This window comes from Patagioenas fasciata, chromosome 7 (genome assembly GCF_037038585.1).
Source record: "Patagioenas fasciata isolate bPatFas1 chromosome 7, bPatFas1.hap1, whole genome shotgun sequence".
NCBI lineage: Eukaryota > Metazoa > Chordata > Aves > Columbiformes > Columbidae > Patagioenas > Patagioenas fasciata.
Genome location: NC_092526.1, coordinates 39,188,624 through 39,205,307, shown reverse-complemented (window position 1 = coordinate 39,205,307; position 16,684 = coordinate 39,188,624). Strand labels below are relative to the sequence as shown.

The 16,684-nt window shown below is 43.6% G+C and overlaps 2 protein-coding genes across 4 annotated transcripts in view; one reads left to right on the top strand and one right to left on the bottom strand.

Annotated features, from left to right (window-relative positions):
- RFTN2 (raftlin family member 2) overlaps positions 1–6,668 on the top strand; it is a 31,195-nt gene extending 24,527 nt beyond the window's left edge. The window contains exon 10 of the mRNA XM_065841398.2: positions 5,980–6,668. The gene's annotated coding sequence lies outside the window, so the exon portion shown is untranslated. The remainder of the gene's footprint in view (positions 1–5,979) is intronic.
- Positions 1,246–16,666, bottom strand: LOC136103363 (MOB-like protein phocein). Of its 3 annotated transcripts, XM_065841403.2 has the most exons (9): positions 16,417–16,666; positions 14,795–14,959; positions 5,270–5,332; positions 4,710–4,810; positions 3,674–3,716; positions 3,350–3,436; positions 2,633–2,712; positions 2,121–2,232; positions 1,246–1,633 (listed from the first exon to the last, which is right to left on the bottom strand). In XM_065841403.2, exons 1-9 carry the CDS (start codon positions 16,417–16,419, stop codon positions 1,502–1,504), a joined length of 786 nt encoding a protein of 261 aa, XP_065697475.1. In that variant the 5' UTR covers positions 16,420–16,666; the 3' UTR covers positions 1,246–1,501. The 3 variants fall into 3 exon arrangements, with proteins under 3 accessions (XP_065697475.1, XP_065697473.1, XP_065697474.1); XM_065841401.2 differs by lacking the exons at positions 14,795–14,959; positions 16,417–16,666 and adding an exon at positions 7,446–7,584; XM_065841402.2 differs by lacking the exons at positions 1,246–1,633; positions 2,121–2,232; positions 2,633–2,712; ... (2 more) ...; positions 4,710–4,810; positions 5,270–5,332 and adding exons at positions 12,524–12,878; positions 13,401–13,490 and having other exon boundaries at positions 16,417–16,616.
- Positions 16,667–16,684: the final 18 nt, after the last annotated feature.

Sequence of the window (16,684 nt, the reverse complement as noted above, 5' to 3'; positions counted from 1 at the left end):
CTTAGACTAAGACAACATCTCATGCAATTACCCTGCTGACAGTTAAATACAATGAAAAACATGAGACAAAACGAGCTGCTGAAGAATACAGCTGTTGAAGCACTCTCTTATTTTCTCATTGTTTGAATTCCCCTTGCATACAGGTGGTACAGTTGTATTGAGGTGTGCTTGATTCATAGAAAGAAAAATAGCATTTAAGGCATGTTTAGTATATTATGAAACAAAGACTCATTAAAAATAGCTGGACTCCCTTCTTTCCATTTAAGTACAACTTAAAAAATGAAGTGTAGGTTACAAAAACGAGCTGAGTGAGCCCGTTCTGACCTGCTTACGGAAATACAAGAGGGCCCCTGGCGACCTCAAGAGAGACCCAAGCAGCCAGCTTCTTAAAACAGCTATGCAAAACGGAACACGGGAACACTGCTCGTCCTTTTAGACTTGCGTTCATGTACGCTGAGCAGTGTGTCTGCTGAATTCTATCATTCTAGACACAACACAATTAAGCAGCACTCATGGAAATTGTCAGTTATTGCAAATCTGCACCCACAGCCTGAAATAAACATCTGATAGAGAACAGAAGCATCAATCCAAATCTTTCTGTCAAGGAATATAATTCAGGTGAATGAAGAAAAACTAATGTATGTTAAAATTATGATTAACTGTTGCGATGAATCAGGTCCAAAATTTCAAGTACTTAGAATATTTTTACTAGGAATACAAGCAAAGACTGTGCGAGTGCATTATGTAGTGTAACATGAATACTGAGGTGAGGTATAATCCATAAGCAGTTGTCATAAATATGCACAGTTATCAGCCACTGACGTTCCTGTGGGGTGGAAAACAGCAGGACAGAACCCGTCCCCTGCTCCACACACCTCTGCTGGTCACAAAATACAAGTCTAGAAAGGATGTTAGATGTATAGCAAGAATATATATGTTCAATGGCATCGTGAAATTATCCTTTTGGTATTAGTAATACTATAGATGCTATTAGTATTTGGATATACACATACAGGAATATGCACATCCAAAAGTAAATCTTAAAAAAATAAAAGCTAAATTAGGACTAAGCTACATTGCAAGAAGCTTCCTGCAGAATTCTATCTTTAATGTGAGAATCTTTGAGCTGAGATTTCATCTTGCTACTACATTTCAGAATGGCTTGCTGTGAAATCTTCATCTCACATCTGCCCACCCGATCAGACACACCTTCAGGATTGTGATTCAATGATTGTTTAGCAGCAATTTTAGAGAACTGTAAATTATTTTATTAACAGGCATTATAAACAGATACTACTACTTTTATTTAAAAACCATGAGTGCCACGTTGATGAATATACAGCTCATGAATAACTTAAAGTATTTCCCATATTAAAAGGCAATGCACACAGCATACAAAAAGTATACTAACCAAAGCTATGAGGATACGTGATTGAAGTGTCTAAAATGATATATACAGTACATAATTAATGTTTGTTTCTATTCAGAACTGCCCTTCCCATCATGCCTCGCTCTCCCCTGACACTGAATTCTGCACCTCTTCTTCCAAAATGGGAACAATCAGGTTATCCTTGGACATCAGATTATACTTCATCACAAACTTAGTGAACCGGTGACACAAGAAAGTTTCATTCTGGAGATGAAAAGAGGGGTGGGGGGGAAACAATATATGCAGAAGGAATATTTAAAACAATTGAGGAGAACATACTAAAAAAACCCTGCTTCTATGTAATTGCCTCATTAAATGTACAAGTCTTAGACCTCCTTAACTCTTGCATAACATATACAAACAGGAACCGTATGTACGTAAGCAGCGTTAACTATACCAGCTGCTTGAATACATTCAGGAATCTTCAAGATGCACTGGAGTTGTGTGTACACAAACTCTGACCTTTTATCCAAATCCAGGGACACCATAACTGGGTAAACTCATTATATAAATTATTTTTCATACATCTATGTATAATGTAGCATTTCTCATGAACAATTCTACTCGAATCAATAGTTCACCTGAAGGCAGAACTTCTGGTAGGACTGCAAGCAAATGTGTAATACAGTCACCTCACAGCTATAACTTCAGTAAACGCCCCTCTTTCAAGATGGAATCTGAAACTACTTACCTCGTATTCATCAAATATCTGCCGGTGATGAAAATAAGCATGTGAAAATATTCTGTAAATCCTTCGGCACACTGATCCTAATTTGGCTACCGAGGATTCCTTTATGCTGACCCTGTAAGCACCAGGAGAAAGGTTACAGAACAGCTCTGCCCAAAGAACCACCAAGAGACATGTTGAGATGAATTTTGATTGTTAAACCATACTATATAACTGCATATGAAATTTAGGCTTAAATGTTGCAGGTACGTGTCTGCAATTGCTGCTTTTTGGAAGGAAAATCAAAGTGTTGGTGCATACTGTCAGCTCCAGAAAATGCCAAATTATTTGAATAAGGAGGAATTCCTCCTTGGCTTTAAAGTGACAGTAGCTGCAACAACAAGTGGCACATGCTGCAGCGTTTCTGCTGTTTCCCATAGTCGTCCATAAAACATGCATCCTGCATTTCCATGTGCTTTGTTCAGTGTTCAGGTGCTGCCCCCTCCCTCCCTCCTCCAAACAGGAAACATTTTTACCTGCTGGGGAAATACTTATTGCTGTTCAGGAGACACGCAGCTCCATCAAGTGTGTGTCTGGTGTAGTCTATAGCAGGACACTACAAAAACAGACATGCACGAGTGCATACGTGACATCATTGTCAGATAACTTGTTTAAAGATAAACATTTTAATTATGTTTCCCAATGCTTTTAGCTTCAGGAGTCATTTTTATTCCTACATGTTTCACACAGCTTCTCTGAAGATGTAACTACACTTCTTCCTCAACTGAGCCATTTCTTTTCTCTGTTTCAAAACTGACGTCCATTATTTCAAGAAAAAAGTTACTATTGAAATGTGATTATGCACAAGTAGTGAGTTTCATGTCCTTAAATAAAGCTGTATAAAATCCATACCGGAAGAACACTGAAAGGATGAACGTTCCCTCACAGACTTAAGTTGTTTCCCACATAGTCAAGCTGCCAGATTCTTTTACAGCCTAAATTAGCACCTTACCCAAAAACCCAAAGTGCGAAGTCTCTAATGCTGCAGTAAATAGCAGCTCCATCCCACCTCATCCCCTTCTTTTATAAACCACTAACAGAATGGGAAAGAAAGAAACCTCAAGTGATATTCTCAACCTGCAGAAGCCCTCAGTTTGCCTAAGAACCCGGCGTTAATCGTCTCCCCGTGAACATATGAACCGTGAAATAAAACCCCACGTCAACGGGGTCAGTTTTCCAAAATCTATCCCTACCTCTTTGGGAGTTTTATGAGCTGCACAAAGAAAAATCCATTGTTCAGTTGCTGTCATCTGAGTACATGTGTCTGGGTGACATTCGCTCTGTTAAAACAATTGTTCGGTTACAGAAACCACCCCAAAATGAGCTGATCTTTTCCAATCGCTTTCTTGTCCCATCCTCCCCCAAAAAGGTCTTTAAAACCCTAAAAAGCTCTTACATCAAACCACTGCTTAAGGCTACGTGGATAAATTGAGAAGTAGTTCTGCAAAACTCTGCGTTTTACAATACAAAAAAGTCTCTACCCCGATACAACATAAAAATATCGAGGAAAGGATTACCTGGAGCTTGACAGCCAGTCCATTGAGCTCCAGGCAGAATTGTCTGAAAGAGTTGGAAAACAACAGCATCAAAACCAACAACTTGTTTTCCTACTGGAAACATCTAATACAAAACGAGATTATACATTCTGACCTTCACAGATCTCAGGGGTTTTGGAAATGGTTCTGGTGAAGTGGAAAAAATACACCAGAACATGAAAACAACCATACTTGGAGATACCATCAAATAACTTCAGCTGCTGTCAGTAAACAAATTATATACTAATTCTTACCTGACAGTAGAGGCTTAACAACTAAATGATTCTTAAAATGTGTCTTTTGCAATTGTACGTATACATTTTCTGTTCTTTTGAGGATTCTCTGTATCTATTTGAACTATTCCAGACCAGGGCAGAGAAAAAGAAAACGGGAGGAAAAAAATCAGGATACATAAATCTAGGGGTAGCTTCGAACTGCTCTTATTCCTGAATTTGATAGTTACACACATGTATAAAACACACTTTAAGGAAAAAAAATCAGGACACAAGGATACTAAAGTAACGCCACGAAAAAAAAAGGATTACTACGTATGTATTAACAGGGTGTAAACCTACACTACAACCGAAAAACGCTGTCAGACACAAACTACCCAGGCTGAATGTCTTTTTTATACCGCGTGAAACAGAGGACAAAAAGTTGTGTGTGTTTCCCTACAACTAGAAAATGAGCTCTAAGATGAACTGATGATACTTAGAGGAAGCACTATGGAAATTCACGACTATATTTTAATGTTCAAAACCTGCCAGTACAACTTTTTAAGCGAGGTACAAACATTTTCTTAAAAACCATCAAAAACTAGATAAGAGGGCATCGTAAATCTTTAGAAAGAACAAGGAATTCAGAAAATCATACCAAAGTATAACAACATTTAATAGTAGAAATACCAAGTTTCATGTAAGTTACTTTTGATCTCTCCTACTCAAAATGGCTCATTACTGCTGTCAATGAGCAAAGCTTAGAACTGGGACACTCTTTTGACAAAAAACTGGATTCTTACCTTAAATGTTCATACTTCCATACGCCTTCATCCTGCCCTTCCGGAGGCTCGAGGATCTTGTCAATGTTGGAACAGTCTGCCCTTATGTTCTGCTGAATATACTAGGACGGGGGGAAGAGACATCCAGATCTTGTTGCAATTACAGTAAGTATATTTAGGACATCGCATCTTTGAGGGACTTTTTACTTCAGAAGTGACTGAGGGACTAAAAAGTTACAGAGTAGATGGGCAGGGTAAAAAACTGGTATTTAAAAAAACTGCCAGATCTGAAAAATGCCTTTAATCCATTTGAAAAGGTGAAAGAATGAGTAAGTTTTACAGCTTTTTTACAACATCTTCTCAAAACAAAACCGTGCAGGAAACCCCACCATTTGCTTACATCTGATTTGTTTAAACCAGACATAGGAATTCTAGTTATTTCTGCGTGCACAATTAAAAATGACTATTTTTTAGTCTATGTATACTTATGAAACTCACTCTGTTGCAGTAATAATTCTAAGCAGATTAAATAGCATACCCTGTTCCCTGTGAAACTGAACATTTCCCATAAGTAAGAATACCTGCTGAACCGCCAATGTACTGTCCATTTCTTCAAAGGACTCATCAGGCCAATTGTAGAAATCCTGTTAAAAAACAAGTTTAAATCAATTCAACAAAAATAGAGGGGGAGGAAGAAATACGCACAACCCACAGTAAGCTTGAACATACAGGAAAATAGATGTAGGGGTAGTTTATACAATTCCAAGAAGCTACATCTTAACAGAGGCAGCACAGCCTTGGCAAGAATGGGGCGAAATGTGACTTGTGCTCCTAAAGTCACAATAGTAGAACATCTTGAAATGAACATCTTGAAATAATAGAAGATCTCACTATAACACCTATTTTTAAATGAAATATTTGTGTGCAGCGCACATTTTACATGTCGGACTGTGTAAGACTGGGGATGAACTGAGGTCTGTAGAAAGCAGCGTTATATAATTATTATCAAATTAAAAATCCCAGGATGTTCTAGTAATAACACACCACGGAGGACATCATCTCTAAACTGAGATAACGTAACGAGCTGGTTGGACTCGGTACCACGGTGCGGTCGGCGATGCTGTGTAAGCGGATGGTTATCGGTGCTGGTTATTGGTGGTAAAACCCTCCTGGAGTTTCACCTCTGACGAGCTGCACTGCAGAGTTCTGCGGCAATTCACCCAGATGTGTGCACTTCCTTACTTTGCATTTTTCACAGCTAAAATTTAGTGCTACTCCCTCTTTTCTCCAGAGCACAGCAGCCTCCCACAGCCGTCCCAGCAGACGCGGTGACTCAATGAAAATGTTCCGACTGCAAAGCTTCGCAATCTGTTCCTGAGCGAACAGTCATCTCTGGAGAAAGGAGTGGATATCCCGTGTTGAAACAGCGTTAAGTAATTGTATTTACATACTGGGTAGCTATACCGTGGTGTCATCCAAAAAATTAAACGCAGCCACAAAAGAATATGTTGATTGAATCGCTCTACGCAAAATTCTTAAACCTGCATGAACTTCAGAATATTTGAGAAATGTGGGTGTATGGCCAGCTTACTGTTTGTGAGAATACCCCAAATAGCAGGCACACAATGGCTGTTATTGCCTGTTCCCCAGTGTATTACAATGAAATGCAATTGCTGCATTACTGGAATTGTGAAATAAGTCTACAATTTTTTTTTCAAAGATATTTTTCATAAACTACCGTGTATTCTCATCTTATTTTGGTGTTATGTAACAAATAACAACAGAAAACAAAACCAAACCCTATGTGTGGGCTATCTGCCACATGTCAGAGATATTAGGATACTAATATCAGGATATTAGTCAGAGATTGCTTTGATTCTATTCAATAACTGAGCTTACTTTTTGGAAGCTTTTTCTTAGCACCTTAAGGCTACTTGTATTAATGCAATAACTCAAGATTCCTTGGAAAAAAAAAAACAACCTAATTTTTGAGAAGAGCATCGATTCCAAGACTTTTGTTACATTGATGCTCAGTTGCTTGAAAAAAGTGAAGAGAATTTTGTTCCGTTTCCTTCACAGATCAGATGAAAGAGTTGATTTACAGGGTCGCGTAACAATTTTACCTCAGCACGTTATGACGAAGGAGGAAAGAGACGCGTTTTCCCACACCACCATGTCATGAAAGGCCTTGCTTTTAGTTTTACGTGCATTTAATCATATTTTTACTTGTCAGCGTGCAAATTTGTTTCTTTGATTAAAAGATCACAGAAGATTAGGTCTTTGACATAAAAAAGGAAGAGGGAGGGGGAAAAAAGAAGCAGGGAAGTTGTACACAAACCCAAGACTTGAAAACCCACTTGAACCCAAGCTTGAAACAAGTTAAAAGAATTGTGTTCCGTTTCCTTCAGAGATGAGATGTAGGGAACGAGCTGGTTTGCAGGGTCGTGTGACAATTTTACCTCAGCACGTTATGACGAAGGAGGAAAGAGACGCGTTTTCCCACAACCGTATCAGACGCTCGGTGTGTTGGGGTTTGGAACAGCAGCACCCGCCCCGCTCGCCTCCCGCCGACCCCTCCGCCCAGCCCGGCCGGGGAACAAAGCGCCCCCGGGAGCGGGCCCGCAGCTCCGGGCCCCGGTAGGCCCGGCGGGCCCCGCGGCGAGGCCCTGAGCGCCAGCCGGGCCCGGCGCCTCGTTGGCGGCGCTGCCCGTCCCCGCCAGCGATGCGGCCGCGGGCCTCGCGGTGGCGGCGCCTCACCTGGGCCTTGGTGCCCGGCCGGTTCCGCCGCAGCACTGCCGTCCCCTCCGCCATGACCATAGTGACAGCGGCGCCAGGACCCGGATGCGGCGGCGCCGGGTGGGGCGGAGGAACGGGCGCGGGCGGGGGGAGGGGGCGGTGCTGGGCGGAACAGCCACGGCGGCTGCGCGGCGAGGGGCGGGAACGGCCAGTCGGCGGGAATTCTCGCGAGAGAAGCCGTGAGGGGGTGGCCTGAGCGGGGAGGTGAGCGGGGCCTTCATCCTCCTCCTCCTCCTCCTCCTCCTCCTCCTCCTCCTCCTCCTCCTCCTCCTCCTCCTCCTCCACCACCTCACACTCCTGAGGATGTCAGTGGTGGTCCTTGCCGCGTTCAGTAGCCTCAAGTTGCACCATGGGAGGCTGAGGTTGAAAATTGGGAACAACTTCTTCCCCAAAGGGCTGTGGGGCATTGGAACAGGCTGCCCAGGGCAGTGCTGGAGTCACCATCCCTGGAGGATTGGACAGACGGACATGAGGTTCTCAGGGACATGGGGCAGTGCTAGATTTATGTTTATGGTTTGGACACGAAGATGCTGAAGGGAGTGAGTGGAGCATCTCCCGTGTGAGGAAAGGCTGAGGGAGCTGAGGCTCTGGAGCTGGAGGAGACTGAGGGGGGACTCATTCATGGGGATCAGTATGGAAAGGGGGAGTGTCAGGAGGAGGGAGCCAGGCTCTTCTCGGTGACAACCAGTGACAGGACAAGGGGCAATGGGTTCAAACTGGAACACAGGAGGTTCCACTTAAATATGAGAAGAAACTTCTTCCTGGTGAGGGTGGCAGAGCCTGGCCCAGGCTGCCCAGGGAGGTTGTGGAGTCTCCTTCTCTGCAGACATTCAGACCCACCTGGACACCTTCCTGTGTAACCTTATCTGGGTGTTCCTGCTCCATGGGGGGATTGCAGTGGATGAGCTTTCCAGGTCCCTTCCAACCCCTGACATTCTGGGATTCTGTGATCTCAAGGGTCTCTTCCAACCAAACCAATTCTGTGATTCTGTCCAGGTCACTCAGTGCCTGCCTGAGGAAGCCTGAGCTGCACGGTGAGGCCGGTTTCACAACAGGGCTGTAGCCATGAGCTGAGGTGTCGGTTTTGTGAAGTCTCCAGAGATTAAGGAGCTGACTGGTTGTAGAAAAAACGCTTTCTTCAGATTTCACCCCGTTTCATCAGCACCTGACTCTGTGTGTGCTCCTGCGAGGTCAGTCCTCACTTGCTCTGCATAACAAGTCTCTGCACAACACAACTGAGTCTATGAAATTTTGTACAGTGAAATTTTGTACAGTGTAAACCATTTGGTACAGTGTAACCCATAAATTTAAATTCAAGTCCAATATTTAAGATACATAGTTGTTAATGCTAAGAATAATGAATTTTAAAATTTATATATTGGGGGGGCTAAATACTTCAAACAAAGTAAATATGAAGCCGTTCTAGGTCTTCAAAGGCATTACTGACAAACTTGCGTGTTTGGTGTGCAGAGGTCACAGACTGCTGTGCTAATGTAAAACAGAGTTAGCTTGGGTTTCACGGTTTACCTAGTCACATATTGACTGTATTTGAGAAGAATGCATTAAAAAGGCACTGTTAGCCTGTAGTTGGCTGAAAAATGGGTCTGTGTTACAAGCAAAGAGCCGTTTTGGAAGACTAGAGTGGCTCATGTTACTTCTGCAGGATAAATGAGAAGAAAGTCATTTGGAAGCTGCTCTGTTTCTAGAGAACAGGTGGTAGGAGGGAGTATCTGTACTGATAGGTAAGGAAAGGTGAATTGCTTCTGTCGGTGAGCAAGAATGGTGGTAGAGATGAGATACCTCCCCTTATGCCATCAGTAAATAAATGGTTGCTGTTGTGTGGTGTTTCCTGACAGGTGGAGAACGCTGGTACCTGATGCTGCCCCTACTTCCGCTGCATTACAGCAAATTTTAGGTGTGATTCCCCCCCTCACTCAGTTCATTTGCTCTAAATAACATGTGCTTAAAACCTCTTCCTTCCACCCTATGAGACTTAAGAGTATGTGAAACATTCTGTATTGAAAAAAAATTCTAATTGAGTTTTCCCATCAGAAAGCAAAGTGCATTTTGAATACTTGTGTTGCCTGGGCAGCATCATGACCAAGATCCAGCCTTGTTCTGCATGCCAAGTTAGAGCTGCAAGCTGGAGAATGTGCCACCGATGAGAAACAGGTAACGGGGTCACCTCTGACCAGGTTATAGTGGCAGCAGGGGCAGCTCCCTTCATGTTACACTGTAACGTGGAGGTGGAATTCCGAACTTTAGGCACCAGAGTTCACTTTGCATTAGTTACTATTTTACCGGTGGTCAGCATTCCTGCCCCAGAGATGTTGGCTCTTCCAGTCACATGGCGATAACTTATGGTTAACTTATATCTAAACTTATGGATAACTTATGGCGTAAGGTAAGAAACCATGAAAAAGGTTAATAACATTAGGAGAAATGGGTGCATGAGAACAAAGGGTACTAATGCCCTATTACTTTGTTAGATCAGCTGTAATGCAACAGTAATTTTTTATGAGATTGATATTATAATTAGCCAGACTCAAAATAAAAGCAACTCTAGCTGTTAAAGTCCTTTAAAATTCAGCAGCTTGTTTGTTTGTTCTTCTTCTATCGTCATTTTCAAGGTTTAACTGATATCTCAAGCACAGAGGAGCTGGGGATTTGACATTTCCCTTTGTCCCTGACTTGTATTTCATGGCCATCTTACTTGAAGAATGCAAATAAATCTGGCTCTCAGAGAAGGCCGTATCTGTTAGTTCATAATGCAACTGGGTCGCAGGTTTGCAGAAAAAGGAATCTGCAAAAATCTTGATGAAGATGTTGAAGTCTGTAGGTGTCCCATGTTGCCCCTTGATAATTAATTTCGTGTTCCTGGATGCTGCTCGTTATTTTTGTTATATTGGATTTCAAGGGTGGGGGGGAGTGGGTTTAAACAAAATCTGATCAACAGTAATTTCACACAGCAAAAAGAGCATTTGTGATTGATTCTGTCCTCCCCTACAGCATCTAGGGGTTATAGAGTTTGGCACGTGGTTGTGGACTAAAACCAGTAAGAGCAGAGGGATCACTTTGTCCTTGCTTGCAGCGATAGCCTCATGGGGCAAGAATAAAATGTTCTGTCTGCCGATCCATCAGATGCTCAAGCGTGTCCTCCATTTGAGCCTAGGAATGCTTCCCCCCATCCATAAATTACTTATTTCCATGAAAGTTTTCAGGACAATGTGACTTTTGGTTTCAATCAGTTATGTAAACACTTGTAGATATCGCCATGGTAAGTATTTTATTAAATAAGCACGATACAAAGCTGGGGCAAGTATAATAGTAATGGGGTGTGTGCTGCTGTTGGGTCACCTGCCCTTGGGTCGCACCCACATGGGTTGTAGTGGCTCCTCATAAATGAGCACTGTAGAAATTATTTGCTGTGAGTGGAGATCCTGTGTAAAATGTGTTTCTAAAAGATATGATTGAAAGAAATGCTGAAATGCTGGGAGCTGCTTCCTCCTCCATGCTTTTCTCAGTGAGATGTGGTCTTGTTTCCTCAAGTAGTTTGTGAATATGTTGAATACCTTCTGTCTTTGGTATGTGCCTACCCCACAGTACCTGCCTTATCATAGAAGCTGCAGGCATGCTTGCTCCACTGCAAGATAAGGCTTCTCAATTAGTTGGTTTCATTGCACAATCGTCTTTTCTGATACTTTCATGACAAGCTTGTTTCAGCTGTAATGTGCACTGCTGTAACTAGTTCCTAAAGTAAAACTACCATAGGGTGGATTTCAAGAAGCAGACCTTCTAAACTAAAACCTGTATTTTTAATTTGGCATCTTCCCTGTTAGGAATAGTTCAGTAGGAGCTTAACCACCTGCAGGGTGTAACTTTTGCTGGTTTGCCTACAGCTGCAAAGGCAACAGGTGGTAACCAGCAGCTGTGGGGAGCAGGAGCCATTACAGACAAGATTGTCAGGAAGAGCTAATTGGCATCTAGGGAAGAAAGTGGCTCCAGCCCAGGGCTGTGCTGACATTTCTGTTGAGCAGAGGGACTTACAGCTGCCCTGGCAGAAAACACAGAGTATATACATTTCAGAGTATGTCAAAGCTCAAGTACCTCCCCCCTGCAGCTACTCAAGCCTTGAAAAATACACCCAGAATAAGGCCTCTAGTGTGTCTGGCAATGTTGATTTCCTAACAGCTTGAACGTAATGAGAAAGAAGTACTGCTTAAAGTTTCAGTAGTAATAAGCCATATACTGATTTATTTCACATCAGTCTACATCAAAACATTTTAAGGCAGTGCATATTCTTACACTGTGCTGGATCTATGTATGCATAAATCTATGTATGTGCTGGATCTACGTATGCATACCAACTGAAGGCATCATTAGGAACATGAACAACCTTGAGTCCTTTTCCAAGGCAAGATGGGGGAAATTAGAAATATGCAGATTTGATTGCTTCAGCATTACTTAAGTAAATGCCTCGCTATTTACAAATGTTGCATTAAGGATAAAGGAAATACAATTTGACGTATCAGCTCTCTACTAAATTTGGGAAAGCTGGAGATCTGGTGTGAGATAATATAGTAATCAGGAATGAAACTTGCTTTAAGATCAATTCTGTCTGATAAACATCTGAAGGGAAGATATTTGGTTTTGTAAGAAAAAGCATTATCATTCTTATCTGCTTCATCTCTGACCTGGCTGATTTTGTTGTAGCAGAGGTGTTGCCAGCACCCCCCTCTTTGCAGGCGGTTGTGGCAGGGGTTTGTGCGCACCCCCTTGCAGCGTACCTGTGCCTTAGATTGTGCTGAGACAGAAGTTCAAAAACCCGTGTGACCCTAAGATAAAGCTCCATGCACAAGAGAGCGAGCTGAATTCCCCTTCACCGCTGCATCTGTGTGGTAACATTTCAAACTTACCTCCCAACTTCATACAAGCTTAAGGAAAATGTCGTAATGCAGCTGAATTGTGATTCAGAGTGATTAGTTCATGGTACAACTGAGACTCGGTTTCACTGAGCAACAGCAGAAACTGAAGCAGAATAGTTTTAGACGTTTATTGTAAAGACCTTTACAATCTCAGTACAGAGAAGGATATAAAATGATGTTGTTTGGAATAATTAAGGCTGGTTGGCAGTCATCCGAATGTCACTGTTCAATGGAACTCAGGCAAGAGCAACTCATTTCTGACTGTACATGTTTTTATTTGTGTTCCATCATTACAGTGAGATCGCAAGTTATTTCAGAGACTCAATGCCTGCTTATTATAAAATAAAGGACATTATTTACATGATGAAAGAAAAATTTCAGCATTATAGTGGAATGGACAACTGATACTGCAACAAGTTTAGTCCACGTATTTCCCAAGAATGTCGCCATCTCTAAACAGGTAGTAGTCCTGCAAAGAAAAGAAACATTAGTAGCGTCACATCAGTTGTTTTGCAAATATGGTCTTGTTCCGAAGTCAGGGCTACCAGTCACAAAGTACAAGATCAAAATGAGCTAACCAATGTGAGCTCTACTTCTTCACTCGACTTTTATTTCATTCATAAGATATCTTTTGGGAAATCTACCTAGTTACTATTTTTAGTAGCAGGAGGTGCAAGAGCTGTTAGAAGACAATTCTGCAAACTCTTCCTGTCAACAGCAAGGATACCCCCAGGAATTCCAAAGCCTTTTAGGGCTCTTTCTTGGCACATGGAGCCACTTTGTCCACCCAGCGAAGTTCAGGCCAGAGATTTCCTCAGTTACTCCCTTTTAAGCAGGGGTGGAAGTAGCAAGTCAGCTGCTCCCACTTGAATACCAACAACTGCATTTCTTGAATGCTGAGAACCCGATGAAATAACTACAGACTCTATCACTGGCAGTATGACGTTTTGGGAACCGGCTTAATTTGCATTCACAAGGTTGGGAAACCTACCTTATCTTCTAGTACAATCTTAGTGCCACCGTACTCTGGTAGCAAAACCTTTTCACCAACTTTTACGCTCACCGGCTGAATCTCACCATTCTGAAAGAAAAAGAACAATCCTTAGTCTTTCACAATTTAGACAGGTGTAATAAAAGTCCTCCAAACTACACATAAAGCATTCAGGAACTCACAACAGCGCTGTATTTTCATTGTACAGTGAAACAAGAATATACAGGTTTACTAGGAAGAGAAGCACAGCAGGTGATTCTCAGGCAATAATTAGGCAGTAAAACTGCAGTAGTTTTCTGAATATCGTTGATTTTCATTTAGTTTTAAGTGTAAATACAACTGTGAGGTCTTCACTTGACACACTGAATAGGATTTAATGTGAGAAATTAAGTGGCAGGCTATGAAACCCCCTTCTAAAATGAAGAGGGAAACTCCATTTCCATATTCTATAACCACGGCTAATTTCTTCACGTGCCACTTAAAAGTACTTTCCTATCTTGGTTACTTTGATCAACTTGTCGCTCTTGCTGCCAAATCAGTTTAGAGATACCTGATAAAGCTTAATTATGTTTCTGTATTATAAATACATTATCAGCATGTTAGTCAAATATTAGCACCATTTCACAACACAAAGCTTTAAGAAGCAGATACTGACACAAACCAGCATGATACATATGGAGGGACTCATGGTGAAGAAAAAGCCTGAGTCAACATGCCCAAGTTGAAATGTAACCTGTTTTCCACTATCGCTACTAACTGAACACTACTGTGGTGGGGAAAAAACCCTGGTGCTGAAACCCATCAGGACTGCCTGTTTTTATGATCCCAGATGCATATTCAACGTATAAAATTAATTAATTTTGATTCTTCATTTTCTTTTGTCCCATAAGCTTAATCCTTATGGACAATGATATTTTGCACAGCACAAGACAGTGAGTGACGCCACCTGGGATGACACCCTGCGTGGAAGTCACAGAACACGTGTTAACACAAAAAGCTGATGGTCCTTCCAGATTTTGGCTAAGTGATGAAACAAGATATCCCCCAAAACACTGCTTAGGTATTTAAAACTGAAAAAACAAAAAAACCCCACGCCAATACTGTTTAAAGCTGCTTATAAAGATCAATAAATAATATAGATTTTTAAATGGCATGTATTTTCCACTTCACAAATGATGAGAGAATGCTGGAATCTGAGGTCAGAGCCGGTCAGGAGAACCTGGGATTTCCACCTCCTCTTTGAATCTGCACTTCCAGCCTCACCCATCACCGTCCTCCATTTCTGTGAGCTATCGCTACGTTTACACTGCAAACACCCCTTTCCGATGAAAATATTCCAGCCACCACCACACCATTACGAATTCTACCCAGACAAAACGCTTCAGGACATTCACCTTCCCTCTGGCTCCCGATCCAACCGCTACTACTGTTGCCTGGAGCACCTTCCCTTGGGCTTTCTCTGGAATCATGATGCCTCCTTTGGTGACGGTCTCAGCCGCGCAGCGTTCCACCAGAACGCGATCGAAGAGGGGAAGGAACTTCCTGAATGCTTTTCCTGCCTGTGGAAATAGTTGTACATTGTAACAAGATTTCAACAAGATTGCAATTACAAGTTTAAAACACCTCTGGTTGATCCCAATCCCTTCATTATTATAGTTTGGCGAACATAATTTTTGATTATGTTATTATAATTATGCAGTTCACAACCAGATGTAGCAATGATCAAGGACCTCTTGGGACAGCTGCGTTTTTATTTGTGGAGTGTTTTGCTGTAAAGCAGCAGCAGCCTTGGCCAGGAACCCTGTATCAGTCTTTTTTGGGTGCTTTCAAAGCCTGGCATTTCACACCATGATGCGCAGCTCCTGCAGTCTGATGCAAGAACGCTGTTACTTGTGCTGCTTTCTACAGACTGCAACTCTACAAGAAACTTTAGGTTTAAGTCCCTAAATATAAGGAGGCTGGTCTACTTTTCTCTTGACTGCTTCAATCCTATTTAAGAGTTATGGGGTCTTCTGTGGTTTTTTTTCTATTTATTTTGGGTTTTTAATTCAATTTCTCACTGTTTCTAGCTGCATTTCAGCACCAGCAGCGTGTCTACCTGCCGTGTACCAGAATCCCAAGGTGCAGAGGTCAGGAACTGCCTTGATTCCCCAGGACAGCCATGGCCACCTGCCAAGCCACATGGAGCCAGCGCTCGCCAAACCCGCTTGAAAGGTGGCCCTGGTGCCCACCTGCCCTTTCCTGACACCCACCAATACGCACGGACTCAGAACTGAGGGAAAGCAAAGCTACAACAGCAACGAAGCGTAAGGAAGACGTGTCCCCCAGACTAATGTTACTACCACAATGATGGAAAACAAAACGAAACGGCTGTCAATTCCGATCATTTTGATGCTGTAAAGATAACAGCTCTGACTATCGTTTTTAAAATTAATTTTTAGAGAGGTGTTGTGTGGTCAGCAGATATAAGCAGTCAGAGTTACGAGTGAGGCGTTTTACAATAAGTTTTAAGAAACGCTATTTCCGCACGCCAGCAGGATCCTAAGAGAGCGTCCCTGCAAGCACAAGGGCAGCTCTGCCGGCCGCCCAGGTGAGGTCTCCCCAGCACAATTACAGAGTCTAGAGAACGAGCGGTCGCGGCCGCACCACGGGCGGTTTGTCCGCTCGCTCCGCGGCGTGCGGAACCCGGAGCCCCTGCGGCCGCCCCCGCCGCGGCGATACCGCCCGTGCCCAAGGACTGCGCGACCTTGCGGCGGAACCGGACCGCTGCGGACACGGAGTTATCGCTCCCGACCCTGGCGGGGATGCCGAGCGCGGAGCCGCTAACGGCCGATGGCCCGTCACCTCCCTCCTTCCCGCCCTTCTCCCCACGGGCACATCGTGCGCGCCAGTGGGCTGACAGCGGGCCCCGGTTGCAACCCGCCCGCGGCCGAGAAGCGGGCCCGCCCGGGTCCTGCGAGACCCCCACCAGCGGGCGGGCTCAGCGGAGCGGGCCCGGCGCACCCCGGGCACTCACCATGTCGCCGCTGCGCTCCCGCCACCGAGTGCCCGGGCCGCCGCGCCACACGTGAGAAAGGTCAGCGGCTGCGCATGCGCGGCCCGCCCCGGGGCGGAGCACCGCCCCCCGCCTCGGTCCCGCTCCGCTTTAATTCCGCCGCGGTTTTTTTTGTCCTCCGGTCCCGTCCCGTGTCCGGGGGGTGCGAGGGTTCCGCCGGCACCGCGGCCCGCGCTGCGCAGCGCCCGCCGGCCCCCGCGGTCCGGCACCGCCCGGAAGTGAGCTCAGC

What these genes read in the sequence shown, in the direction of transcription:
- LOC136103363 (XM_065841403.2), bottom strand. An exon ending in GATCGGGAGCCAGAGGGAAG is followed by an intron (nt 5,333 to 14,794) that starts GTGAATGTCCTG and finishes GTTTTTTAACAG; the next exon opens with GATTTCTACAATTGGCCTGA. An exon ending in GTACATTGGCGGTTCAGCAG is followed by an intron (nt 4,811 to 5,269) that starts GTATTCTTACTT and finishes CCCCCGTCCTAG; the next exon opens with TATATTCAGCAGAACATAAG.